General features: G+C 36.7%; 4 protein-coding genes across 5 annotated transcripts; all 4 read left to right on the top strand.

The window, feature by feature from the left end:
• Window positions 1–482: 482 nt before the first annotated feature.
• Window positions 483–2,059, top strand: LOC108147130 (superoxide dismutase [Cu-Zn], chloroplastic). 2 transcript variants are annotated; one of them, XM_017273423.2, is made up of 3 exons: window positions 483–805; window positions 1,398–1,619; window positions 1,686–2,059. In XM_017273423.2, the coding sequence occupies exons 1-3, from the start codon at window positions 545–547 to the stop codon at window positions 2,010–2,012; spliced, it is 810 nt and encodes a 269-aa protein (XP_017128912.1). In that variant the 5' UTR covers window positions 483–544; the 3' UTR covers window positions 2,013–2,059. The 2 variants fall into 2 exon arrangements, with proteins under 2 accessions (XP_017128912.1, XP_017128910.1); XM_017273421.2 differs by having other exon boundaries at window positions 1,395–1,619.
• A 227-nt stretch (window positions 2,060–2,286) lies between these two features.
• On the top strand, window positions 2,287–5,537 carry LOC108147324 (laccase-3). Its single transcript, XM_017273751.2, has 2 exons — window positions 2,287–4,278; window positions 5,138–5,537. Exons 1-2 carry the CDS (start codon window positions 2,374–2,376, stop codon window positions 5,378–5,380), a joined length of 2,148 nt encoding a protein of 715 aa, XP_017129240.2. The 5' UTR covers window positions 2,287–2,373; the 3' UTR covers window positions 5,381–5,537.
• Window positions 5,538–6,858: 1,321 nt separating this feature from the next.
• LOC108147325 (lipase 3) lies at window positions 6,859–8,594 on the top strand. The gene is made up of 3 exons (XM_017273752.2): window positions 6,859–7,026; window positions 7,126–7,851; window positions 7,911–8,594. The coding sequence occupies exons 1-3, from the start codon at window positions 6,859–6,861 to the stop codon at window positions 8,292–8,294; spliced, it is 1,278 nt and encodes a 425-aa protein (XP_017129241.1). The 3' UTR covers window positions 8,295–8,594.
• A 438-nt stretch (window positions 8,595–9,032) lies between these two features.
• LOC108147134 (lipase 3) lies at window positions 9,033–13,382 on the top strand. Its single transcript, XM_017273428.2, has 3 exons — window positions 9,033–9,234; window positions 9,446–10,171; window positions 10,241–13,382. Exons 1-3 carry the CDS (start codon window positions 9,040–9,042, stop codon window positions 10,634–10,636), a joined length of 1,317 nt encoding a protein of 438 aa, XP_017128917.2. The 5' UTR covers window positions 9,033–9,039; the 3' UTR covers window positions 10,637–13,382.
• Window positions 13,383–25,888: the final 12,506 nt, after the last annotated feature.

Below are 25,888 nucleotides of genomic sequence, written 5' to 3'. Positions count from 1 at the left end.
TCAATGAGCCGGTGGTGAGCTAATTTATATTTCTATTATTGTCAAATTAATTAGAACGACAGATAATAGGGCCAATGGGTATAAGATTAAACTATTTGTGAAGCCGTTTCTATCATCAATTAGCTTCTCAGAAATATCTATTATTGAATGAAAAAAAGGGAATTTTCAATGTAATGACAATATTGATTTGTCAACCGCTTTTGAAAATCTCAATCTTGAGGTGATCTTGCCCCCAATCGTCGCAAGAAGTACGCCCATGGGCCAGGTAACCAAGCATCAGACACACGCGACACTCGACTGCCATTAGTGTCCAATCTAGTCATCAAATGTGCCGGCTATATATCTGTCTATATCGCCACCACTTCGGGCCACAGAGACGGCGACAATTAACGTGGTCAATCAGCGTGAAAACCATGTCGAAGTCATCATAGATGAGCCGAGTTCTGGGCGCATGGATCAGTTCAACCGAAGCCCCGGATCCGAGAGGTCTAGCGTTCTCCACATTCGATTTAAATATTATTATTTCAAGTCAAATAGGCATAAAATGCTCGTTAAACTGATTTTGGCGTTGGTAATTGGCTATGGTGGCATTTTTGTGCCTGGCAGTGCACAAAATCTGCTGGATCGTCTGCGTCCGGTGAATATGACCCTCTTCGATGATGGAATCAAAGTGGTTTCCGGCACCAAAGTGAAGCGGTACGAGCGGCTGACCGTGCCACTCGGAGGTCCTGTGGGTATTCCAGGAGCTGCTGGACTCCTGGGACCACTGCTGCCACCTCAACCTTCGTATTTGGGGTACACCTATGTGAGTATTTAACAAGTTTTAGCACTCTTTTTTTTTGTTTTAATTTACAAACTAATTGCTAAATTGCACAGTCATTTAGCAAACTATTCATTATTTCTTTTGTGTGACGGTTTTTCCACAAAGTCCCAAATACAGTTATAATGAATAGAATTGTATTTCCCCTATTCACATATTTTTGGCCACTAGTATTTAATTGTTTAATGATATTGGATTAGATACTAATTGGATATGATATGCTACAGTTTTTAAAGGTACATTATGTATCATGACTTAAATAGTTTAATCAGTTTGATCTTGAATTATAGTTTTATATTTATTTAAGTTTATCAGACATATTTTATTTAAAAGCTATTTTAAATATTGTTCTGAGATAAGTTGATTTGGTATATATATTATTGTGTGGTAATAAGTATCAACTTCATAAAACTTATACTTAAAAATATAACAAAGTAGAAAACAGTTAGTTTTAGTCAGTTCAGTGACTCAAGATCATGTCTACCCACAATTAATTACCCACAATTAATTAACTCCTACTACTACCTTATCTATAAAGCCGTATAAAACTACTGCTACCATCCAATTCTTCCAGCAGTTGGTGCCCCAATGGCAGGCGGGTGCTAAGTTGATGGGCGACGGGGAGGGAGCTAGCGTGGCCGGCATGATATCCTTTATTCAGCTTCCTTACAACTCGGACATCAAGGTGACAATTAATGTGACGGGATTACCACCTGGTAAACATGCTCTACATATCCACACCTTCGGAGACCTGAGCGATGGTTGTAAGTCCACGGGCGGTCAGTTTCCCAATAATTTCGTAAGTATTTTTTTTTAACTCCTTATCTAGAATCATAAAAAATATCTTAATTATCTATTCGCACAGCTCGGCAATGTGGACACCAAAGATGATGGCAGTATTTCGGCGGTTTTCCAAAGTATTTACCTCCAATTGTTTGGCATCAATGGAATCGTTGGACGCTCCATTGTGATCCACAGCAAGGCAATTGATCTGAACACGGCTCTGAATGCGGAGGTATTTTCCTCCTCCCTCCAGATAATGCCAAATCCATTGGCCTATCAAAACGAGGAGAACTCTGTGGGTCCGGCAATTGCCTGCGGAGTTATAAGTCTTATGAGCACAACAGCCAGTTCGGTGGGTATGGCACCTGCAGCATCTGCACCACCTGCAATGCAGAATGCGGAGATTTAACGTATATTCTTACACTAATCTTAATAAAAAATTATTGGGTAACTCAACTGAGACTTTGATCATTGCCATTGATCGATATTTTGTTTTAGTTTATTTGGGAAAAATTACGTTTATTGCTATAGATTATCCTGTTTTTTGATGCCTCGCATTTTACATTATATATATTAATTATATTAAACAACACCCCCCTTTCTTTTCATGTTACTATTATTATATGTAAGAATCAATGACAGATTTGAAATCAACAATGATCTGTAAACCACTGGAAATATATCTATTTAGTCGGCGAATCTGAACTACCTATTTAACCACGTAATAGGTACATTAAACTCCTATTATTTGGATCGCTATCTAAAATTGGATGTTTCATATTCCACTACGTTCCCAACTGTTCAATACTTTTAAGCTTATCAAATTCAGCTCAGCTTTAATGGCAACTACGTGCGGCGCATGCGCAAAGGTCTGGGTCGCCCAGTGGGCCGAAAACTTTCTTCGTGGACTGTCCGCGAATCAAGCGGTTAGTTGCCCCTTGCGGTTCGCGATGTCCAAACGTGAAAGTAAAAGTTTGCCCAGCCAAATGCTGATAGTACTACTAGTTTTTTTCTTCAATCAGGCTCAATCGGAGTCTTTTAGCAAGGAGTTTCCGCAGGCCAAGTTCGAATGGCCCTCGTTTGGCTGGATGCGCAATAAGACCACCAAAGGTACGCCCTCTCTGGACCTAAAAAATGACTACAGTCAAATGGAGCTGGCCAACTTCGGGGACTTTGATCGTCATCCCTGCAGAAGGGTTTGCCAGCAGGGTCAAACGCAGAGCTGCTACTACCAACTGGTGGTGCACAATTACCAAAGACTGGGACCCGAGTGTCAGCGATGTCAGTTCGATGAGAGGGCCTGTGCGGCGGAACATTGCATTTTTGGCGATGGAGTGGCCAATCCCGTGATGGCTGTCAATCGCATGGTTCCAGGACCTCCTATAGAGCTCTGTGAGAATGATACAGTGGTGGTTGATGTCCTGAATTACCTGGGTGAGCCCACAGCGATGCACTGGCATGGCATTCATATGCACCGAACGCCCGAAATGGATGGAGCCCCGTTCATCACCCAATACCCATTGCAACCTGGGGAAGTGCAGCGCTATGAGTTCCAGGCGGATCGCAGTGGCTCGCTGTGGTATCACAGCCACGTGGGCTGGCAGCGGGGATTTGGAGTGGCTGGTGCCTTGGTAGTTCGCCAAACGCGACAGGAGAACCAGCACTCCCAGCTCTACGATTACGATCTGGTGGAGCACACCCTGATGATCCAGGACATCTTCTACGAGTACAACCTGCAGGACGTGCGCAATATCCTAGTAAATGGCAAGGGGCGCAATCATCTCAGTCAGCTGCCAGACAACGACAACCGTCATCGGTACGAGAGACTTAGGGTAACGCCTGGCTATCGCTATAGAATGAGGGTCATCCTCAATGGTATAGCCAACTGCCCCGTGGAGTTTTCCATCGAACAGCACAAGCTATTGATCATCAGCACCGATGGCAATGACATCGAACCCGTTCTGGCCGATGGCTTCTTCTTGACCTCCGCGGAGCGTTTTGATTTCGTTTTGGAGGCCAGCCAGTATGCGAAGAACTATTGGATCAGGGTTCGTGGCTATGAGCAGTGCGAGGGACGCAATCTCTATCAGGGAGCTGTGCTCAGCTATCGTGGGTCAACTCGTGCCGAACTGCCACAGGGTAATATCCTGGATAAGCCAAGTAGTAGATCTGCAGAAGACGATCTGATATTTGTCAATGATTTCCGCTACAAGTCCGCAAATTCCTCGAATGCATCCTCGCTTCGACAATCCTTGGACAAGGATAACAACGTAGGCACTGTCGCTCTGCGATCCGTGGAACCAGTGCCCTGGACTCGTTACACCAAGTTCCTAACCCATTACTCCAGTTTCGGCTCGCGCACGGCTCCCAATGGCGAGCTCCTCTTTCAGATCGACGAAGTGTCGTACAATTCGCCGGGAATATCCTTGCTGCAGGGCAGGCACCTATACCAGGACGATGGCTACTTCTGCAACAAGAGCTCCCTGGCTGCAGAGGGGCGCAATTGCGAAAGAGAACTTTGCGAGTGTGTCCATGTGCTGCGACTGCCGGCCTATCGACCTCTGGAAATGGTGGTGGCCAACTATCTGGACAGCACGCATCCATTCCACATACACGGCTTCACATTTCGGCTGGTCGGACAAGGAGTGTTGGGGAGTCTCAACGATCTTCGCAACGTAAGTTGTTTCTACCTAATTAACGTTTAAGGTTTGTCTTTCGATTTGATCAGTAAATACAAAAGTTATTGTTTATTTATTACCCTGTGCGAGCTCTTTTGCTCTATATGTAGGTCTTGGTACATATAAATGCGTTACATAGATATACGTTACTTTTCTTACTCTTTCTTTTATGAGTAATTTGCTGATTTGCTGATTTATTTATTGCCTGGTTACTGGAAATACAAAAAAACAAAGATAGCTTGAAATATAAAATGCTTGGAAATTCTGTTTACTATTGGAACGAACAAATAACTGATTACGAAGTTCACGGAAAAAAGTAAGCGTTTTTGAAGCAGATTGGCTCTTTTTTCCAAGAAAAAATGTTGCCCTTTTATTTATTGTGTTTTTTTTTTCTTTAATACGCATTAATTGATGTAAATATTATTTTTTAAAAAATTGAATCATAATATTAAATTCAAAGCATCTTAAAGTGCATGACTTAATATTAAAATTTTATATTTATGTGCATGCATAAACGCATTTTATTTAAGCAAAATATATTTAATTTTCAAGTATTTTAATCAATGCCAAAAATAGTAATTTTATAAATATTTTAATATATTCATATATTAAATAATTAAAAATTGCTATGAAAATCAAAGCGAAAAATATTTAAATCGAGTGCAAAATATTCGGACTTAATACTCTCTTACTACCGGTTAACGATTATAAATCTCTGCAAGAAGTTGCAAGAAAAATGTTTGAAAAGCGGACTACTTACACATAATGGTTTAATTTAATACTATATTATTTTAACATAAGCGTTTGTTTGCCATAAACAATAATTTACTATTAATTCTTGACCATATCCTTTCAGATCCGGGAACTAGATCGCAGAGGACGTCTTTCTCGATTATCGGACGACAGCTCCGCCGTCGCCAAGGATACGGTGCAAATTCCAGGTCTAGGATACATTATTGTCCGCTTCATCTCGGACAATCCTGGATTTTGGCTATATCATTGCCATGTTGAAGCACATGCCGTCCAAGGAATGGTTGCTGTCCTTAAAATCGGCGAAGATCACCAGATGAAAAACATTCCGGCCCGTGTGCGCTGTTAAGGTTAAAGGTTACCTTATTCTGAAAATATAATTTGAGTTACAAATTTATTTATGAGAGCTTTTTAAAAATACATCAATTAATATTTATAATAATTTATTTAAAACCAAAAATATATTTTTTTAATTTGGTTGACTGTTTTCCAATTCAAATCTGTAACCACCTTAAATCTCAGTTGAACATATATAAGTGGGTCTAGCCCACTTATTTTGTTATAATCAACCCATTGGTTCGAGTGTCATAAACAAATTGAGGTTTCCGAAAAATAACCCATTGCTTCCAAAAACTAATCGTACTCTTCAGGGGGCTTGCTTATCATTTATTTAAGCCACTTGAGCAACTGGTTTGTTAATCTAAGGAAAAAATATACTCCCATTGACGACGCTGTTTGAGAATAAAAAGCCATTTTTTAGGTTCAACAAGGGGAGGCTATATATTTTATGACCTTTTCTTATACATGGGAAATTTTCTCTTTGATTAAAAAAGTCGGCTAAGATCTAATGAGTGTATTATGTTTGTGGATGACAAAAGTCAATTGAAGAACAAATCTGATAGACCCGTAAGAAAGATAAGATAGAACAGTAAAGAGTGGCTACTTGTGGATGCTAAGCTGCATCCGTTTAAGATAAGATATGGAGTGATTTGTTTGTATTTACATAATTATAAACTATCATAACTTTAAAACTAAACTAGTTGAAAGAGTTGGACTCTGACATAGCAGGATTGTTGGAAAGAGGAGCACCTTAAACAGTTGTTACTAGGAAAATGCTTACCAAGGCAGCGCTGACACCGATATGAAACCTAGACATTTTGCCTCTAAACTGCATCAAAAATTAAAAACCCAGTCCCTTATAATTTCGATAAGAACCTATCAGCCCAATTGAGCCAATTAAGTGGGCATAAACTCAAGAGGTGACAATATCGTAAACGTTCTTTCACACAAACACCAATGTTAGTTACCATATATATTACTGAAATTATTCAAATTCTGATAACATATTATCAATATTATTATTAATATTATAATATCGTTATAATTTACATATTTAAATATCCATTTTCCTGAATGAATGGCTTTAATTAAAAATAAATAAACAAATTAAAAATTATAAACAATTTTATAAAATTTATAGCTAATCATAAATTAAGGTTTTTTAAACTAAGGTTTTTTTTTATGTGAAGGATCTTATTTTTAGGTGTACATTATATTAGCATAAAGCGAAAACAAATCATAAGTTCCATAAGTTCGGTGGGAAATCCATTTTTGAATAATTACTTCCTTGCTCGAGCTACACACAAATTTTCCACCGTACTTGTATGTCAAAAACTTTATGACACTCCTACCACTTAAGTTTATACCCATTTAACTGGCTAATTGGACTGGTCGGTTCATATCAATATGGGCACTTTACTCAAGTGGCTAGTGTTAGTCTTTATAAGCACCTAGTTCTCCGAGTTTTCGCACTAGTTCAGTGGCAAAATGTCTAGACCACACACCAGAGTTTGTGCTTCCTGGTTGCTGTACTTTTTCCTGGGGGCAATCGTCCAAAGTGCTCCACTTTCCAACGATCCTGCAGAGATCACCGACTTTTATGCGTTGTTTAACAATCCTGATGCACATTTGACTTTGACCGATGGCCCTGAAACCGTAAGTATGACCACTATAATACCTATTATTTTTTAAGGCTGAGGCTTTTAATGAAATATAAGCTTCTTATCAACTCAATTGAATTAAATCTGATTGCAGACTTATTTTATCGAGGAGCATGGTTACCCAGCGGAGCGGCATTATGTTCAGACCGAAGATGACTACATAATCAGCCTCTTCCGCATTCCCTACTCCCATAACCTGAGGAACCAGGATGAAAAGAGACCCATTGCCTTCATACAGCACGGACTCTTTGGCAGCTCCGATGGATGGCCTGTTTTGGGCCCCAATGATGGACTTCCCTTCCTGCTTTCCGATGCCGGATATGATGTTTGGATGGGCAACGCTCGGGGAACCAGATACTCGAGAAACCACACCACCCTCTCCACAAAACACCCGAACTTCTGGCGCTTCAGTTGGCACGAGATCGGGTACTATGACATCGCCGCTTCCATCGATTATACCTTGTCCACGGAGAATGGAAAGGGTCAGGAGGGCATCCACTATGTGGGTCACTCACAGGGCACAACGGTTATGTTCGTCCTGATGTCCTCCAGACCGGAATATAACAAGAAGATCAAGACGGCGCATATGCTGGCTCCAGTGGCCTTTATGGACCACATGGACGACTTCATGGTCAATACACTGTCTCCCTATTTGGGCTTTAACAATGCATACTCGACGCTTTTCTGCTCCCAGGAGTTTTTGCCCCACAACGACTTCGTTCTAGCCCTTATGTATAGTGTTTGTCTCCCAGGATCGATTGTTTCCAGCTTTTGCAGCAGCAGTGATGAGACATCTGGTGAGCTGGGGAGAACAAATACGGTAGGTTTAAACTATATCTTTATCTCTTTAGTAACTACTAATATAATATTTTTCTACAGACCGCCAGTTCCTTGACATTTGGTTTGTCACCCGCTGGTGTGTCCACAGATCAAATCCTTCACTACATGCAAGAACATCAATCAGGACACTTCCGGCAGTTTGACTTTGGCACCAAAAAGAACCTTAAGATGTACGGAACCGAAACTCCCCACGATTATCCCACCGAGCTGATTACAACTGAAATGCACCTTTGGTATTCGGATAACGATGAGATGTCTGCAGTTGAGGATGTTTTAAGGGTGGCGGCAACTTTGCCCAACAAGGTGATGCACCATATGGAGGATCCACTGTGGGACCATATGGACTTTCAGTACAACTGGGAGGTGCGACAGTTAATCAATAACCCGATTATAGCCATCATGAACGAGTACGAGGCAAAGTGATACAGACGGAGTCCAATTGTTTAGTATAGTTTAAGTGATAATTGCACATATTTAATTTATGTTTGCGTAAATCCTAACAGTACCTATCGTATCTTATCATTAACGGATGCAGTTCAGACATTCTCAAAAAGGCACACTTCATAATTAGAAATCAGTGATCGGAGTTATACTTAATGCTCGACACTGGACTACTACCATATTCATTTTAAGTTCATTAGATCCTTGCCAACTTCTGTTATCAAAAATACTTTTCCCAAACACAAGTAGAGTTAATAAATTATACAACTACCACTCTTTAAATCTAAAAATGGCTTTATAATCTAAAACGTTCGATGGGGGTAAGCTTAGATTATCGCAACTGTTCATGTGCCTATTAATAGCCGATAAGTTAAACTCATCGAAGCACGCCAAATTACGTTTTAAGTTGTTACTATCGTGACTTTTCATATTGCCAACGTAAATTGAGTGTGTGTTAATCTCGTTTAAACACAATATTTTAACCAACTGAGATTTTATAAGGTAAGAAACTATAATTGTCTTAGGTATTTTTTATACTGGTTACTTTTCTAATTTTATAGTTAAAGTATCCTTTGATCTGTTAATCCCAATTTTATAACTTTTAGATTGGTGCTTTTCTTCAATAATGTATTATCTTGACAGTCTAAATATAAATAATCAAATCACCGATAGTAAGAGCTACTTGAAAGTTAAACACTCCCAGGGAACTCTACAAAAGCTGAAAGTCATGTGCTTGCCAACGATCAGTTGGCATCAGATCGTCGGAAACACAAGTATAATGTACCAACCTGTGGTTGTTTTATTAACCCTGGCTACTCTGGCCTTGGGAAGCTATTCGGCAGCAGTAGTTGAACCCATTGATTTCTACAAGCTATACGATAATCCAGAGGCTCACTTAGCCCTCAAGGATAAAGCGACAACGGTATGGCATGTGTGAGGTTGATATTTGTAGAAGAGAGAAACTGAAGACATTTATTTGAATTACTTAAAAATAAGTTTATTATCGTTAAAAATATATTTTTTCAAATAAAAGAATAACAACTTCTTTGTGAAAGAATTAAAAATTGAAGGTATTGAAAGGGAAAAACTTGAAAATATATATTTTATTTCATTTTAAATTATTTTATTCACAGGCCGATCGCACTGCCTTGCATGGATATCCTTCGGAGCACCACCACATTAACACAAAAGATGGTTATGTCCTAGGAGTGTTCCGTATTCCCTACTCCCATAAGTTGCAGAACCAGAATGCAAAGCGACCTATTGTGTTCCTTCAGCATGGACTGGGCAGCTGCTCAGATGCCTGGATTTTGCAAGGACCCAATGATAGTCTGCCATATATGTTGGCTGATGCAGGATACGATGTGTGGATGGGCAATGCTCGAGGCACTTCCTATTCCAGAAACCACACGAAACTCTCCCCGGACCACCCAACCTTCTGGCAATTCAGTTGGCATGAGATCGCCATCTACGATATAACCGCCACTATTGACTATGCCCTGAATACGGAAAATGGCAAGGGTCAGGATGCCATCCACTATGTGGGCCATTCGCAGGGAACTACGGTCTTCTTTGCCCTGATGTCCTGGCTACCGGATTATAATGACAAAATCAAGACCGCCCACTTGTTTGCCCCGGTGGCAATCATGAAGAATTTGTCCAGTCGATTGGTGCGCTCCGTGGGTCCCTATTTGGGCCATAAGAACGCATATTCAACACTTTTTGGCTCTCAGGAGTTCCTGCCACATAATGAGTTTATTATGGCCCTGTTCTTCAATATCTGTCAACCGGATTTTATGCTGCGTCCGGTTTGCGAAGGTGCCGTGGAGAAACTCTACGCCGGAGGTCGTGTCAACATGGTGGGTTTACTTCACATAAGTATATTGAAAAAATTAGTAGTAATATTATTTTAATATTATTTTAATCAGACTGCTATGCCGGAAGCCATGGCCACCCATCCTGCGGGCTGTTCCACGGATCAAATGCTGCACTACCTGCAGGAGCAGCAATCGGGCTACTTCCGACAATATGACCACGGCACCAGGAAGAATCTGGAGCTCTACGGCTCCGAGGATCCTCCAGAGTATCCCGTGGAGCAAATCAAATCCCTGGTGCACTTGTGGTACGCTGAGAGCGATGCCCTGGCCGCTGTGGAGGATGTGGAGGCCATAGCCGAACGACTGCCCAATAAGGTGATGCATTTCATGGAGGACCCAGAGTGGAACCATGGCGATTTCGCTTTGAATCGGGAGGTTCGCGAGTATGTCAACGAGCCTGTAATTGCCATCATGGAGGAATACGAGTTAAAGAACAGTGGAGCGTGATTAAAAGGTTCCCTTATCTTACGAAAACATTATTAGCGTGATTTATTTTAAGTTAGCCCGATAAGTTAGACAAACCTAATCGAACATTATTTACACAGACAAAAAACAAACAAACAAACTCAGACAATTAGAAAACGATTTATTATGGAAAATAATTTGTTTTTGAATTCTCATAAAAAGAGGATACGTAAAATGAAGGCAGAAAAGTGCTTGTTATAGGAAGTTCGATGATTAGTTATTATTTTGAACTACGCAGGAAGTACATTTGTGATTCGCCCCTGGGAAAAACGGTTGAAATCATTTGTAAAAAAATCAAAAACCGCTTATAAAATTATTATAAAAACAGAACGTCCTGTTATGTTCAAAAAAATGTATGGAAGTACATATTTTTTTAAATTTCTAAACGCTGTTTAATCAAAAACGACCAAACATTGTTGCCCATTTTTTAAGGTATCATCTAACAAAAGAAAAAAAAAGTGATTTTCTTTATTTTATAATAGGACAAATGCCAAAACTGTGCTTAGAAAAGTCATATTTAACACAATCACGTGCCATTAAGTCTGCACAACAAAAAATTTAAATTTTGTTGCCCTGTGTAATCAATGCTGCTGCAATATAATACAAACTGATCAACACTCGGTTGTTGATTCATGGACTTTGATTCAGGGCTTTGATTATGTATTATAAATTTATATTCCCTCCGCAACCTTTATTAAGTTTTGTGTAGTTTTTCGAAAATATTTAATAATTTTGTATAACTTCTTTTTAATTGCTTTAAAATAACACACACATCGACATTTCCAGAAAATCTGATGGTGGCACACATATAAGAATAAGCAGCTCATAATTCTCGTTTTACGTGGAAATAATACGCATAAGTGCCACATTTTAAAATGTCCGTAAGGTTATCAATGGATTCATTATCACTATAATATATAATTGTGTATTTCGCATCTCTTTGGCATCGTCGTTTGCTTCAGTCTTTAAATATTCTGCTCCGTCGACAGTCAGCCGCAGTCAGCCGCGTAAAGGAAAAAAAAGAACGAAAATGAAGTGTATTTCAGTCGTTCTGATTTGCTACGCTTTTTGGGTAATTGATGGTGCAAGTACAAAATCGGACGACATTAAAATGGTGGCCTTTGTGAATATAAGTAACGGCGTTCGGCGTGTTGATCTTTTAGAAAAAAGTCTAACCTTATCGGAAGCAAGGAATTATTTAAATATGACTTCACCAAATATATTTTATCATCATACCGAAGAAAAAATAAATGGAGAAGATGTGCCAATTTATGATCCAATAAGTGTATCACTAGAAAAAAACATCACAATCAATGATATCATTAATGGTAAAGGCAAATTTTATGTCGGAATCTTGCAACATTTTTTGGATGTGATACATATATCCGGTGAAACAGATGCAAGACGGTTAAAAATTGAGCCTACTTGGCTGGATGAGACGCTTGCAGAATTTCGAGTGAGATTAGGATCGTTTGGATTCGGCCTGGACGATGCATTTTACGCTAAATTTGACAAAACGTATTCAGCTATATTCAACGAAAGTGCACACTCCCTAAGAGAAATAATAATGAACCATAAGGTTTATATTGGTACCGCACCCGAAAACATTTCGAGATTCCTGTTCGGTGTAAACATAAATTCCAAGGGAGATTTAGTCACGTGCAATTTTAAAGTAGCAGATTTAAAAAAAACTGTGACCCCAAGATACGTATTAACTGCTGGTTTCCAGTCCAAATTTACATCTAGTTTTCAAGAACTAAAGGCGATGCAGTCAGGTATTACGGACACATCGGTGTCTGCGAGCGGAAGTGGTTTTTTCGGACTCTTTTCTGTTTCAGCCAGTTACGAACAAAGTAACAGTCACAAGAATTCACATTCGCGTCAGATGTATACGTCTTACAATTTTGCTTCTTACGTTATCGAGAAACAAGAAATCGAAATGACGCAAAACGATTTGCAAATAAGCAACGCATTCTACACCGATCTTCAAAGTGCTTTGGAGCCGGGTCAGTCGCAAGCACTGAAGGCTAGGAAAATAGTTGAAGTTTTGCAGAAGTATGGATGGTTTCTACCGATTCACTTCAAAACTGGAGGTGCATTCCGAGAATATAAGAGCTCACAAGTAAGCAGCTACGAAGAAGCAAAAGAAAAGAGCAATAGATTCGCAACAGAATTCAAAGCGGGACTACAGTACCATGGCTTTGGTGCAGAAGCCGGTTTTAAACACGGTTCAGAAACACATTCGCAAGACGAAAGCCGACAAAAGAGTGAAAACGAGGAAAGTGTACGAACTAGCGTAGGCGGGGATGGTACAGCATTCACCATTGAAGCGTTTGGGAATTCACTTAAGGAACCAGAAAACTGGAAAATTATAGAGCATAAACGACTTCTTCCGACTCTTATGTTACTACATGGTTACAACAATTGGTCGATGTCCCAAATCATGAAACTCCTGTCAGATTATCGCACGCAACTTCAATATTTAGCGGGAGGTGTCAACATAAGAAAATATGCTCAGAGCATCGAGCAAATGTTGCAGGGAAAATAAAATTCGTCTATTCAATGGCTTGAGACCATGGATAATTTGTATCTCAGTCTTTTAAAATATTCCTTATTTCATGTCATGCTGTAACAAAGACATTTTTTAACTACCAAAAATATTGTTTTAATAAATTTATTTTATGTACACTGTTGTACATTTATCAATAAACTAGATTTTGACAATTAATGTCTATTCGTTGTTTTCTGTATTTTACTTTTTAATAATTTTCAGTTGGGAACGTGTTCAATCTACACTAACCGCTTAACCAGTACTGGATAATAGATGGAATGAAATATTTATGGCGAAGATCAATTTTAAGTATTGTAGTATATTAAAAAAAAACAAGAAAGAAACCCAATTTCGGCAAGCCGAAGTTCATATACCCTTGCAGCTATTGCATAAACTAAATATTCTTGAAAACATTAAAATTATGATTAACTTGCGTACATGCTTAAAAACATTCAAGCTATGATGATTTGCAGCTCAATTATTAGATAGTTATTTTATATATTTTTTATTATTTCTATGGGAGCTATATGATATAGTCGTCCGATTTCGATAAAATTTAAACCGTAATTCTGAAATATTTAACCATTACTATAAGTCGAAGAACTAAAAAAAATTAAGAAACAGCAAAGTTATAATTATTTTAAACTTATTTTTCCGTTTGTTCCTATGGAAGCTATATGCTATAGTCATCCGATCCGGCTTGTTTCGAGTTATATACTACCTGCAATAGATAGGCAACTTTTAGGAAAGTTTCATGAAGATAGCTTTAAAACTGAGAGACTAGTTTGCGTAGAAACGGACGGATAGACGGACAGACGGACATGGCTAGATCGACTCGTCTAGTGATGCTGATCAAGAATATATATACTTTATAGGATCGGAAATGTCTCCTTCACTGCGTTGCAAACTTCTGACTGAAATTATAATACCCTCTGCAAGGGTATAAAAATAAATTTATTATTTCCATTTTACAACTTAACTTCTTCGTGGGTATGTAGTTATTGTTGGTTTGTATATCAAATGTTATCTGTTAGTTATTCCTTCAGGGAACAAACAGGATGCTGTGAGGCTAAAGGTTGGAAATAATCAAATCATGTACTTGCGTTATGCAGTCAAAATATAATTCTTTGAATCACATTTGATACCACGTGAACTGTGTTATCAGTAGCGATAGACTGGGTTTTCCCTCATTTTGATTATTTATATGCTTTAGTTTAACAATTCCAACACAAAACATTTTGGGTCGTTCCCTCAATTGCTAAATTTCTGCCGAATTTTTAGCAATTCAAAGACTTAGTCGTTTAGGAAATACCCAAACAGAGAGAGAGAGAACACCCAAAATGTATTTTTTGTTTGCGAACTGCTGTAAAAATCTTTGTCAACTCAATAGGTTTGGCTAATTAAACTTAGAGAAAAATATGAAAATATTTTTTGTTTGCGGACTGCCGTAAAAATCTTTGTCAACTTAATAGGTTTAGCTCAATACACTTAGAGAAAAATACGAAAATATTTTTTGTTTGCGAACTGTCGTAAAAATCTTTGTCAATTTAATAAGTTTGGCTAAATACACTTCGAGAATTTGAATGTCACATAATATTTTTAATCATAAATGTACTTAAAATAAACTTATAACATATTAATAGGATATTTTGATAAAATATATAGTTCTAGGTTCTGAACACTATAAAAATATAGTGAGTGCAAAACTAGCGATAGATAGTCAAATTTAAACACAACAAAGTTTGGCCAGATTGTTTCTATGGCAATTATAGAATATATCCGTCGGATATCATTTGTACCGATTTTTTTACCTCTTTCAGAGGTGTATACATATGTTTAGTTCAGTGCAATCGAGAACCAAATCAGCGTAGGATAGAAAAGGCTTTATAAAAAACCTATATACATCGCTGAAATCTGCTTTTTGGGTTAGCCAAAAGAAATAATTAAAAATCCAAGTCAGTGGAGCAAAAGGTGGACCCAAAGTCCCTCGGTATGGGCCATAATCATTGTAAATGCAGAAATAGAAAAGAAAAGGTCAAAGAAAGCTTAGCAAAGCCCGAATAGCTTATCGCTAGCCGAACAAAATCGCTCTCTTTCTAATCTCCCGAAAATATGTGGGAACTACCAATGCCAAAGTTGTTGGCATAGGTCAGTGGTTTTTTTCGTCTTCACATTTCGCCGGGAAAAAGCAAAATAATGCCTAAATTAACTAATATTTGTTGGTGAGTGAAAGAAAATATGCAGAAAATTCTCTAGAATATATTATTTTACAGTGTATTTTTTGATTATGTTAAGGGGTCGTGACGATATATATATATATATATGATTAAAGGCGAGAAAGAATGAAAAAAGGCTTGTGCACACAACGACTTTTAATTTTCTTTCTGTGGGAAAAAAATCCAAAAAAAGGGAATGACAAATTTTGTATATTGGCACAGTGGGGCAAACTGTTACAGTGAGAAAAACATGCAAATCATTAAGTTTTCAGCATCATGAGTGGACATGGAAGCTCTTTCGTCGACGGATTCCGGCATCCCGGTTTCAAATGCATAATTAAACCTATAAAAGAAAAAAGATAAATGATGGGGGCTTTATGATGTAGTCATCCGATATGGCTACTTATTTTTGAAGTTATTGAAAAACCTACTTTTGTATTAATTAACTTTTGTGACTTTGTTGAAAATGATACAAATTTTTGGTCATGTATTACAAGATTTAATTTATTGATTATTATACAATAATTGCTCAATGTTTGTTGAATATTCTCGGACGTTGATACCAGCTTCTTCATTCTGCAGGTCTATACGGAATTCCGAGAAGAGTTTGATACAAAGGGATAAAATCGAATTATTATAATTTTTAAGTAACAAAAGTGTTGGTAGTAGACGTTTGTATTGAACAATTTTCCATTGTTTTCGATCACGCAAAGTTTCCTCTAACATATCGGTGGTCATGTTTCCGTTGATTTGCTGAAAACGTTTGCACCATGGCGGACTTTTTTGGTTAACATTTGCTTCACGCTTTACCGCCAGTTTAAAACAATTTATTAAGTTCATAGCATTGCCTTTCGCTTCTTCTGGGTTACTTATTGTTTTGCTATCGGTAACGTAGAAAGTCCCGCCAATCTTGAAATGCAGTGGTACATACCATCCGTATTTTTGTAAAATTGCAAGTAATTTCCTAGCCTTTGATAGATTCAAACTACTTGATGACAACGCACTTCGAATCTCATCGTAAAATTCTCCATTTATAATTAGACCGTCTTGGGTAATTTTGATAGCTTGTTTTTCAATGACATATCTAGCGATACTGTAGGAGATGGTAGATTGACCGCTACTGTACGTGTTCTGTTGAGTGGCTGAATAGCCCAAAATTTTGCCGTAGTTTGCTGACTTGTCGACTATGCGGAATTTGAACAGTTCGAATTCGTTGGAATCGAAAGTGTAATTCCAATTGAAACCAGGCACATTCACTTGGCGAATATGCGGAGAATTCTTGAAAACTGCTACTGTGTGATTCGTCATCACAAGTTGTCCATCTACATCTTTTTTTAAACCTTTAAAATATTTCTTGATGCTGTCGGAATCGAAATCAACGTTTTTGACTGCCTTGACGACGTGGTCATCTTCGTTCAAATTCTTTAAGCGATCACTAGTACTTGTTATATTTTCAGCTGTAGTGGACGATGAATTAGTGTCCGAAACCACTTGTGCACTTTTTATTTGTGTAAATGCGAAAAGGAAGCAGACTACTTGGACGTACTTCATGTTTGCTTGCTTTGGTAACGACTACTGACGACGTAAACGTTTGAAACAGCTAATATAAAGAATGGCGGATGACATTAATATATTCGAAAAATAGCTGTATATTTATTATATTGGTGATAGCTATACACCCAAAAAAAAAACTGAAAGTTTAGTTTAAATAAAAATAAACTACAGATGGTGTAAGTATTAGTTAAATACTAAATATTATAACAGCTACATTTAATTTTATTTTCATACCGAAGAGTCTAAAGCTGTTGTTTTAGGTCTAGTTATTATGATTTGATACTTTCGTGGGTTTAGTTACATACTTATCTTATTAGAAACTTTTCTTAATCAACAGTCTACAACTTTTGAAACAATAGTTTTGTTTAATGACGATTTTGTTTTAGGTGTAGCGAAACTGTACAAGCTACTCCACAGTATATTTATGTGATTAAGAGAAAAGTCGTATCGTCGCGGCTACATATGTACAATCCGTAATTTATTGTCGTTGATAACAGTATTAAAAAATATATATAATATATATATATAGAATAAAAAACAGGCCGTTAAGACTGATTTGAATTGTGTATCAAGTATATGTATGATGTATGTATTATGTATAATACACAATTCATATCAGTCGTAGCGACCAGTTTTTCTACGAACCCGTGTCTAGTATATTCAAACTTATATTTTCCGAGCATACAGAATATGAAAGTTAGGATCAATCTGAATATAAAAAATAAAAAAAATTAAACTTCTCTATTGTTTCAATTTTTATTTTTAATTGAATATAATAATGGTTTAATAAATTAGAATTACACTTTTAATTGAGCTGAAAATCATCATAGCTTCAATGCTTTTATACATATACACTTTTAAATTGAAATTAAGATGGTTTTATGAATATTAATTTTAAGCAATAGCTGCAAGGGTATATTTAAAATTTGGCTTGCCGAAGATGTATTTTTTCTTGTTTAGTCGTCAGTAACTTAGTAAATTCTCAAAGGTATCTTCTAATAATTGTAAACAATTTTTTTTTTTTTTTGGGCGCCGGAGAGAATTGAATGACGCGCATCAAACCTAGAGACTGTTTCGTAACAAGTAATGAAAAGCAAATATATGCAACAAGTTTGCGTGAAATGTTTGGTCTGTCTGAACTTAGTTCTGTTAGTTAAATCTATAACAAATAACAAAAAAATAAAAATATAATAATTACATTAACAGCGATTGTTGGTATTAATAAGCAAATTTCGAAAAAATGCTGCTTATTAAATTGACACTCACAGATTTTTTTTGGTGTGGGAACATTTCACTAACACCAACAGCGATTGACTTTTGAACCAGTGATAAGTCTACAAAACAAAACTCACAGTCGGAATTCCGCAAACTGAATGCTCGTGCTGTTAACTTTGCCATCCAATGAATAGCATGTACGACTAAAATGACTGACTGAGATGGTCAAGTATAAATCATCTGTCGAAGAATTAATAAATTCAGTGCGTTACCAGACGGACGAGTACGAAGATGTTGTTGTTAAATTTATTACTGCTAATATCGGCAACGAATGCACTTAAAGTGACACTACTAGACGGGAACGAAGAAAGAACCATCGAAATTGAGTTCGATAAAAACAAATACGTAAATTTAGTTCGCGAAAAACTAATTTCGAAAGGATTTATCGGTTATACAAGTGAAACGCATGATTGGAGAATATGGAACGATGGTCATCTATTGGATGTCTATTATGAGCCAAGAATAAGTGTTAGAAATATTCTCGCTGAAGGCGGTGACCGAATAATCTTTCGCAACACAAAAAACAAAATAAATCCACTGAATATACGAATTGGCGAAAAGGCAATACGAACCATCACCATCAACTGGGACGAAAAACTGAGCAAGGTTCGCGAACACCTGAATAAGCATGGTTTTTTAGGTTCGCATTTGGAAAACTGTGTGGAATGGAAATTTCTTATACGCGGCAAAGAGTATGTAACTGATGAATCACAATGGACAATAGTGCAGCATCTGGAAAACATCAAACAAACAAATCAACTTCAAATGACTGATGTTTACACACAAGAAAGTTATACGCAGCTTTACGTATACGCAGGTTTAAGAAGTTTAGTTTTACCGAAAATCTCACCCGCCATGAATCTTTTTAAGTTGCAGTCATTGCTATCTGGAGTAGGCACCTGCTACGGAAAAAGGTACGATTTTTTGGACAACGACTGGCTAGCACTAAAAAAAACTGCAAATCTGGCCGACTTGAGGTTGTCTAATCCAAATATGCAAATCTCTCCAGATCTAATATTTGCGCCGGATGAGGCAAAATTTTCAACAATAAGAAACGCAACCTTCAAATCCCGCAACGGTAGATATGGCATCGAATATGTGAGCAAAACGTCTAAAAAAAGGAACATTATTGGCGAAGTTGTCGCGCAATACAGCAGAAGTCATTCACCAAAAGTATCTCTAAAGGTTGAGAAAAATACATATTGCCGGGGAAAATGCAATGAAGGAGTTATTATTGATCCAGTCATGTTGGATAATGTACAGTCAACAAGCACTGCCGTTGTATTCACATCAAGAGTTGTCGTATGTCAAGCTGGAACTGCGTTGCGGTTCACAATCGACACTGAGCCGAGAACACCTTTTTGGATAACAATTAAACACGACATATCCGGAGAAGTTTTTGTAAATACTCGGGGGGATTATGGTCACCAGAGTTATTGGTCAAAGGGTTATCAAAATATTGTCGCCGAATCGCATGTGATAACTGAGGAAGCAGATTTGTTGAAAGCCGGTTACATGCCTACGTTTGTTGCGGAAGTCTATGAACTGTTGAAGCCCGATAATCGACGTCGACGCGATGTAGGAGACCAAATCACCTTGCCAGATGGGTCAACTAATGACGGACACCTGGTAGGAAGTGGTAATGCACACACGGGGCCTGGGACCGATTTTGGCTTTAAGCCAGGCAAATTAATGATGGAGGTTCGATTTATGCTACTGACCTTCAAAGATGCGCAAACGGCTCAAGAAATAATGGGACGCGGGGTCAGTAGGCTTCAAACTGACCTTCTATGACGTTCCAACTTTTAGTGTTGGAGATGATGGATGAAATAAATTAAACATAAAAACAATTTTAATTCTTGTATTGAGTTAAAGTTTAGTAACACTCTAAAATTATAATTATAAAAGCATTATTAATTTAACTTGTTTGCTATCTACTTGATTCAAAATAAGATTATTAAATGCAAATAATTATAAATTACAATGCATCAATTGTTGCTTTTTATTCTTCTTATTCAGACTTCTGATTCTCATTTAATTGTTCTGAATTGGACTGATCGAAAAGAGCACATATACAATCGCTGAGTTATAATTTTTGATGTTTATGTTTGAATTGAACTCTTACATAGCCTAACAAAAGGATCTTGGATCTTACGGATAAGATATTTTTTTCAGCAATTGTGCCTATTGCTCAGCATTTAATGGGTTGATTTTGGTTTTCAGTTCTTTCAGTTTAACATATGCTGAGATACAATTTTACGATAAAGATTATTTAGATTATTAATTCTTGACACGTAGTGCATATATAGTAAAATTTGTTGTCGTCTTTACGAGCATTGCTATCAGAACTTAACGCTAAAATTTCTGGCTCAGGCAAGCTCAGTCAATTTAACTTTGAGTTTTCACATCGATTTTTTAGCTTAGCATTTTAATGTGCTTATAGATTCTAGTTTTGATACATCCAATGAAATATTTTTTCAGAAGCATTCATTTTTGACATCAAATGCAAAGTTTTTTCATTGCATTTACTTTTGATTAATCTTGGCCGATTCACTTAAAGTAGAAGAATTTTAAAGTTTATTTTAAGTAGATATGTTTAAAAATTAATTCAAATGTTTTAATGTTTAATTTAACAATGTTTTTTCTAAGGGTGTATTATACCACACTTATTAAATGGACATTCAGAGATTTTTGTGATTGTCAGTCGTTCAAGGAATACTTAAAATATTGAATTTAAGCATACACTAGTCGGCATAATTATTTTGACGAAAAACTAATGGTTCAAATTTGTATGTAACTTTTTAATGGTTTAATATAACTCAATGATTTTTTTTCTGTTTTACTTAGTGCTAATACAAACTTAAAAATAATGAATTCAACATTTTGTCATATGAACTTAAAAAAATATAAGCTAAAGTAATTTTCATGTGGTGGCATAAGTATTTTGACAAGTACCTTTTAATATGAATAATAAAGCTTAAACTTAAAAAAACCAAAGGAAAAAAAATAATTTAGTAAAATATATAATTTCCTTTGGTTTCAACAACTTTTTGCAAGCGTCGCGGTACTGAATCGACCAAATTTTGGATAATCTCTAGAGATATCTCTTCCCAAAGGGAAGTGACCTCAGAAATTGTCTCCTCTCTGGTTTTATTCAACGATACTGTTCTTTTACGTTTTATAAGAGACCAGACATTTTCAATTATATTTAAATCTGGACTTTGAAGTGGCCAGTCCAAAGTGGTAACACCAACATCCTTCAAAAATGTTGTAATCATTTTGGCTTTGTGACATGGGGCGTTATCCTGTTGCAAAATGAAGGTGTGTCCAATAAGCCTGTCTCCGGAACTAAACGCATTATCATTTAGAACCCGCAAATACTGGCCTGGTTCATCGAGCCAGTGACAGGAACGAGGTCACCCAGTCCATTATAAGCCACACATCCCCAGAACATCACAGAGCCTCCACCATGGCTTACTTTTTGGCAAACGGGCCGCCGTTTCTGCCTTTGGACCATTGGTAATCTTACAAAAAATTTATTTTTTGATGAATTATACTTAAAGGCGCTTTCATCTGTCCATAGAACGCTTCTCCAGAACTCTTTTGGCTTATGAAGATGTTCCTTTGCGAAAGACAGTCTTTTCAGCTTGTTTTTTTCTGTTATATATGGTACGTCCTTGGCTTTATAAGTCTTAAAATCGCATTCTTTTAATCGCCGACGGACTGTGCGCTCACTAATCGGTGTCTTAGCTGTCAAATTAAATTGATCTGCTGCGGATTAGGGCTTTAAAAAAATATTTTTTTAAATTCCCGTACAAGGACTCGGTCTTCACTGAGATCTGTTTTGCGCTTAGCACCCGATCTTTTTAAATTACGCATGTCATTATGCTTTTTAAACTTTTTAATTTGGTAGTGCAAAGTTTGACGCGACACACAAAACTCATTGGCAATGTCTTTGACTGCTATTCCAGCGTTAAACTTTGCTACTATTGAAGATCTGGTAACCAAACTTAGCTCAGCCGTTTTACCCATGTTATTGACTGATTTTTAATAACTTTCTGTTTTAATAACAACGTTTAATATTACTCTAAATGAAACACAGAAGTTCATTGGTTCTCGCGTGCTTAAAAGTGTGAAAATATTTCCATAAAGATGCTGTCAAAATACTTGTGCCACGCAGAAAACCGTTGTCCACATGCATTCTTATCAGTAGAAAGGGAATGCAAAAGGTAAAGGAAATAAAATTTGGCAAGCACATAGGTAAAAATATATTCTTTGTTTTGCGCCTCATTTTCGCACCGTTATTTCACGATTTCCAGCAACGCTAAGTTCAATAGTCAAAAAAGAGTTTCGTCAAAATAATTATGCCGACTAGTGTATATAATTGGAATGTGGGAAAAACCAGTCTATCACTACAGATAAGAAATTTCATACGGTCATACGTGATTCTACGAATTTCATGTCAACTGCACAATGGGAAATCATGATTCAATTATTTCCAACCTTTAGCCTCGCAGCACACCGTTTGTTCTCGGAAGGAATTACTTACTGATAACATTTTTGCGTCAAATCAATTATAAATATATAATTATTATTATAATAGGAATATTAATATATACACAGATATTTTAAAAAAGGTTTTTCCAAATCGAAAAATTGGTCACGAGTTAATTGGCTGCCAGAGAATGTGAAATTAGAGATGCGAATTTGTAAAACTGGTCATCGGAGTAATGCAGACGCAGAATTTGATTTGGCATTTTGGAAAATTCGATGCCGGAAGAACAGACAAAAAATTTAATGAAAGCAAACTTCGGCAAGTCGAAATTCATATACTCTTGCAGCTATTGCAATAATAAAAAGTTCTTTAAAGCATTCAGATTTTTAATGATTTGCGTAATAAGAAATCTACTAACACCAATAACTTTCAATAATTTTTTGCCGCATTATTTGTACTTGACCATCAGACCTAGTTATTTTAGTGGTACATGCTATACAAAGTTGGCAGCACGAACATTCAGTTGGCGAAATTCTGACTTTAAATTTTGTGAATTTTATCAATGGTTCAAAAGTTAATCGCTGTTGGTGTACGTAAAATTTTGATTGAGCATACGCAGCGACAACTAAAAATAATTCAAATTCAATGTTCTACTTGCTTTCGAAAGACTTATTTCCTGCATTTGTTTTTATACTGAAATAGCGTTGAATATATACAAAACCAAACATTAATAAAGAAGAACGGTTTAATTGTTCTCTGGCTATCTGATTGTACCTAAAACTCTATTCAATAACTAATATTGACAGGGAAAATACGTGGACTTAGGCTATGTTTGTGATGATTATATATTTACTTAAACTTTTAGCAAACTTTCGTTTATGGATTGGCATCTTTTCAGACGCTTTTCCTTGTAGCTACAACCACTTTTCAATCAACCCCGCCCCCTTTACACATTTGAACAGAGAAAAACATTTGATTTTTCCACTCGAGCGACTTCTGATTGCCAGTTGATGACCGGCCTGCTGAAAGAATAATGCATATTCAAGCTTTTTATTCCTATTTCATGGTTCTTGGCATCACCGCAGCTCCCCGAAGGGCCAAGTCGATTTCAGGGCTTGTGTCTAAGCATAAATGCCCCCGGGTGGATATGTAAAAAAAGGCAGAGGTAGATGTTAGAGAGTCTGTCTTCTGGCTAATGGTCGTTGGATTTTGGCAAGTTCAAGGTCTCTATTATCGTGGGCGTTGGAATACCCCGACGCAATCCGGATTTGATTTAATTGATCTTAATTTGTGGACCGTGTAATCAACGGCCTTGAATAGTTCTGGCCGCAAAGAATTTCGCCTGAGATTACTTAACTAAATTAATTGAAGTGTACATGACTGAGTTCTAATGGCGGGACTGTGTTTTCAGTTTTTAGGTAGAAATTAAATCATTCTGCCCCTCAGGCCTCTTGCCAAACACTTTTCCAGTGCATTTAACGAGGCATGGCAAGTAAAAAACACACGGAAGCGTTAAATTGGCTCAAGTGTGCACAACACAAAACGTACACAAAACTATAAATATATTTAAGTCAAGTGTCGCAAATACGGAGTACCTGGTATTTTATATTAATAAATAATGTATCTTAAATATATAACTATATAAATAGCAAAGCTTACTGGTATTTACTAAAAAATATATATTTTTTTATTACATAGCGACATACTTAAGAGAGCAAGTTTAAAATTTATTAAAAATATGTATTTATTTTAGAAAAGATGTATTACTTTTATTTTATGTATAAGTACAAAACAATATAGTTTTATACTTTTTTATATTCAATTTAATTTATTTCAAATAATTTAAATTCGTTTAGGAAATGTGTTTTTTTACTGTTGTTTTTCGCTTTTCATGTTTCGCTTATCCTGAATAATCTCTTGTTTATATTTTCTTAAGTTCAATATGCCTTGTATTTTTCAAATATAGGGTATGAAAAGGAAAACACACAAGAGAAAATAAAAGAATCCAAAGTCAAGGAAAATGCACGGGACTTTGATCAAATGGAGCTGCAGTTGCAGACGGAAATGGGAAATATTTTAAACACTAACTGCACAATCATTTGGCTGGCTTTAAAGAGGACGGAAAAGGTGAGTGGTTGTTTTGGTGCCAAGTCACAAGGCCAAAGCATTTGCGGTTCCCAGACAAGTTAAGCACAACAAAAAAGTCAAGTACTGCTGCCGTTGGCCTTTTTGGCCATTATGTTGCATATGCTAATCTCGGTTTTTAATTTTCGTCTGATTTTCACTTTGCTCGTCGCAGAAAAATAATTAAATTTTGTATCACTTTGTGGCGTTTTGCGTTTTTTATCATCCGACGTCACATTTACAGTGGCCTGGTTTTATATTGCGGTGGCTACTGGCCACTATCTATGGGTTCAGTTCTCCATTTTATAGCCGCGCGTAAGTACGGTACCTACGTTTGTTTAAATATGATTTTATCTTTGGTTTATGACAATTGTTACATTTTAATAATGCAGTGTAATATTTATTTGCTTGCTTTTGGATTTCCTCTGGTCTGGGCTGATTACAACTATTTATGGAACGGCGTAGATTTGAGGGCATGTTACATTTCTCAGCTTTAAATTCTGATTTGGTTGTACTTTCTAGGAGAGTCACATTGCAGAGTCCGATTTAGTCACATAAAGATTATTCATGGCTGGAATTTGCTTGTGTTTTAAAAAATATTTCCTCCAATTTTAAATTAGTCATTATTTAATTTATAAAGCTTTGAAAAAAAAAAATTTGATTTGCAAAAATAAATTTATGTGTATAAACATTGGTCTTTTTATTGTCTTTTACTTAAGGCTTTATCGTCCTTCTTGAACTTATATATATAGTTCATTTCTTGTTGCTGCTTTTACTATTCGAAGGTTATTCTTGTTGATAAGGGATAAGCTAGGTAAAAGATTAGCCAAAAGTCGAAGTCACGTTGTGTGCGTTTTGAAGGTTTCCGCAAATTGAATTTACCTCCTCCTTTGGTCCCTGCAATAGACGTAAGTAATTGCCGTAATTGATTGTCAAAAATCAATTAGTTATGAGTGTGTGGCTATTTATGCTATATTTATAAAGGCCATTGCTAAATGTTTTTGGACTGAAAATGAAGC

The sequence above is a fragment of the Drosophila elegans genome, unplaced genomic scaffold (assembly GCF_018152505.1).
Source record: "Drosophila elegans isolate 14027-0461.03 unplaced genomic scaffold, ASM1815250v1 contig_476, whole genome shotgun sequence".
Classification (NCBI taxonomy): Eukaryota; Metazoa; Arthropoda; class Insecta; order Diptera; family Drosophilidae; genus Drosophila; species Drosophila elegans.
This window is presented reverse-complemented; position numbering and strand designations above follow the sequence as displayed.

Excerpts from the sequence above, each read along its gene's own strand:
- LOC108147324 (XM_017273751.2), top strand. The coding sequence starts at position 2,374 with ATGTTTCATATTCCACTACGTTCCCAACTGTTCAATACTTTTAAGCTT. Across the intron at positions 4,279-5,137 it reads GTCTCAACGATCTTCGCAAC|ATCCGGGAACTAGATCGCAG; the intron begins GTAAGTTGTTTC and ends ATATCCTTTCAG.
- LOC108147325 (XM_017273752.2), top strand. The coding sequence starts at position 6,859 with ATGTCTAGACCACACACCAGAGTTTGTGCTTCCTGGTTGCTGTACTTT. Across the intron at positions 7,027-7,125 it reads TGACCGATGGCCCTGAAACC|ACTTATTTTATCGAGGAGCA; the intron begins GTAAGTATGACC and ends ATCTGATTGCAG. Across the intron at positions 7,852-7,910 it reads AGCTGGGGAGAACAAATACG|ACCGCCAGTTCCTTGACATT; the intron begins GTAGGTTTAAAC and ends ATTTTTCTACAG.
- LOC108147130 (XM_017273421.2), top strand. The coding sequence starts at position 545 with ATGCTCGTTAAACTGATTTTGGCGTTGGTAATTGGCTATGGTGGCATT. Across the intron at positions 806-1,394 it reads CGTATTTGGGGTACACCTAT|CAGTTGGTGCCCCAATGGCA; the intron begins GTGAGTATTTAA and ends CAATTCTTCCAG. Across the intron at positions 1,620-1,685 it reads GTCAGTTTCCCAATAATTTC|CTCGGCAATGTGGACACCAA; the intron begins GTAAGTATTTTT and ends CTATTCGCACAG.
- LOC108147134 (XM_017273428.2), top strand. The coding sequence starts at position 9,040 with ATGTGCTTGCCAACGATCAGTTGGCATCAGATCGTCGGAAACACAAGT. Across the intron at positions 9,235-9,445 it reads TCAAGGATAAAGCGACAACG|GCCGATCGCACTGCCTTGCA; the intron begins GTATGGCATGTG and ends TTTTATTCACAG. Across the intron at positions 10,172-10,240 it reads CCGGAGGTCGTGTCAACATG|ACTGCTATGCCGGAAGCCAT; the intron begins GTGGGTTTACTT and ends TATTTTAATCAG.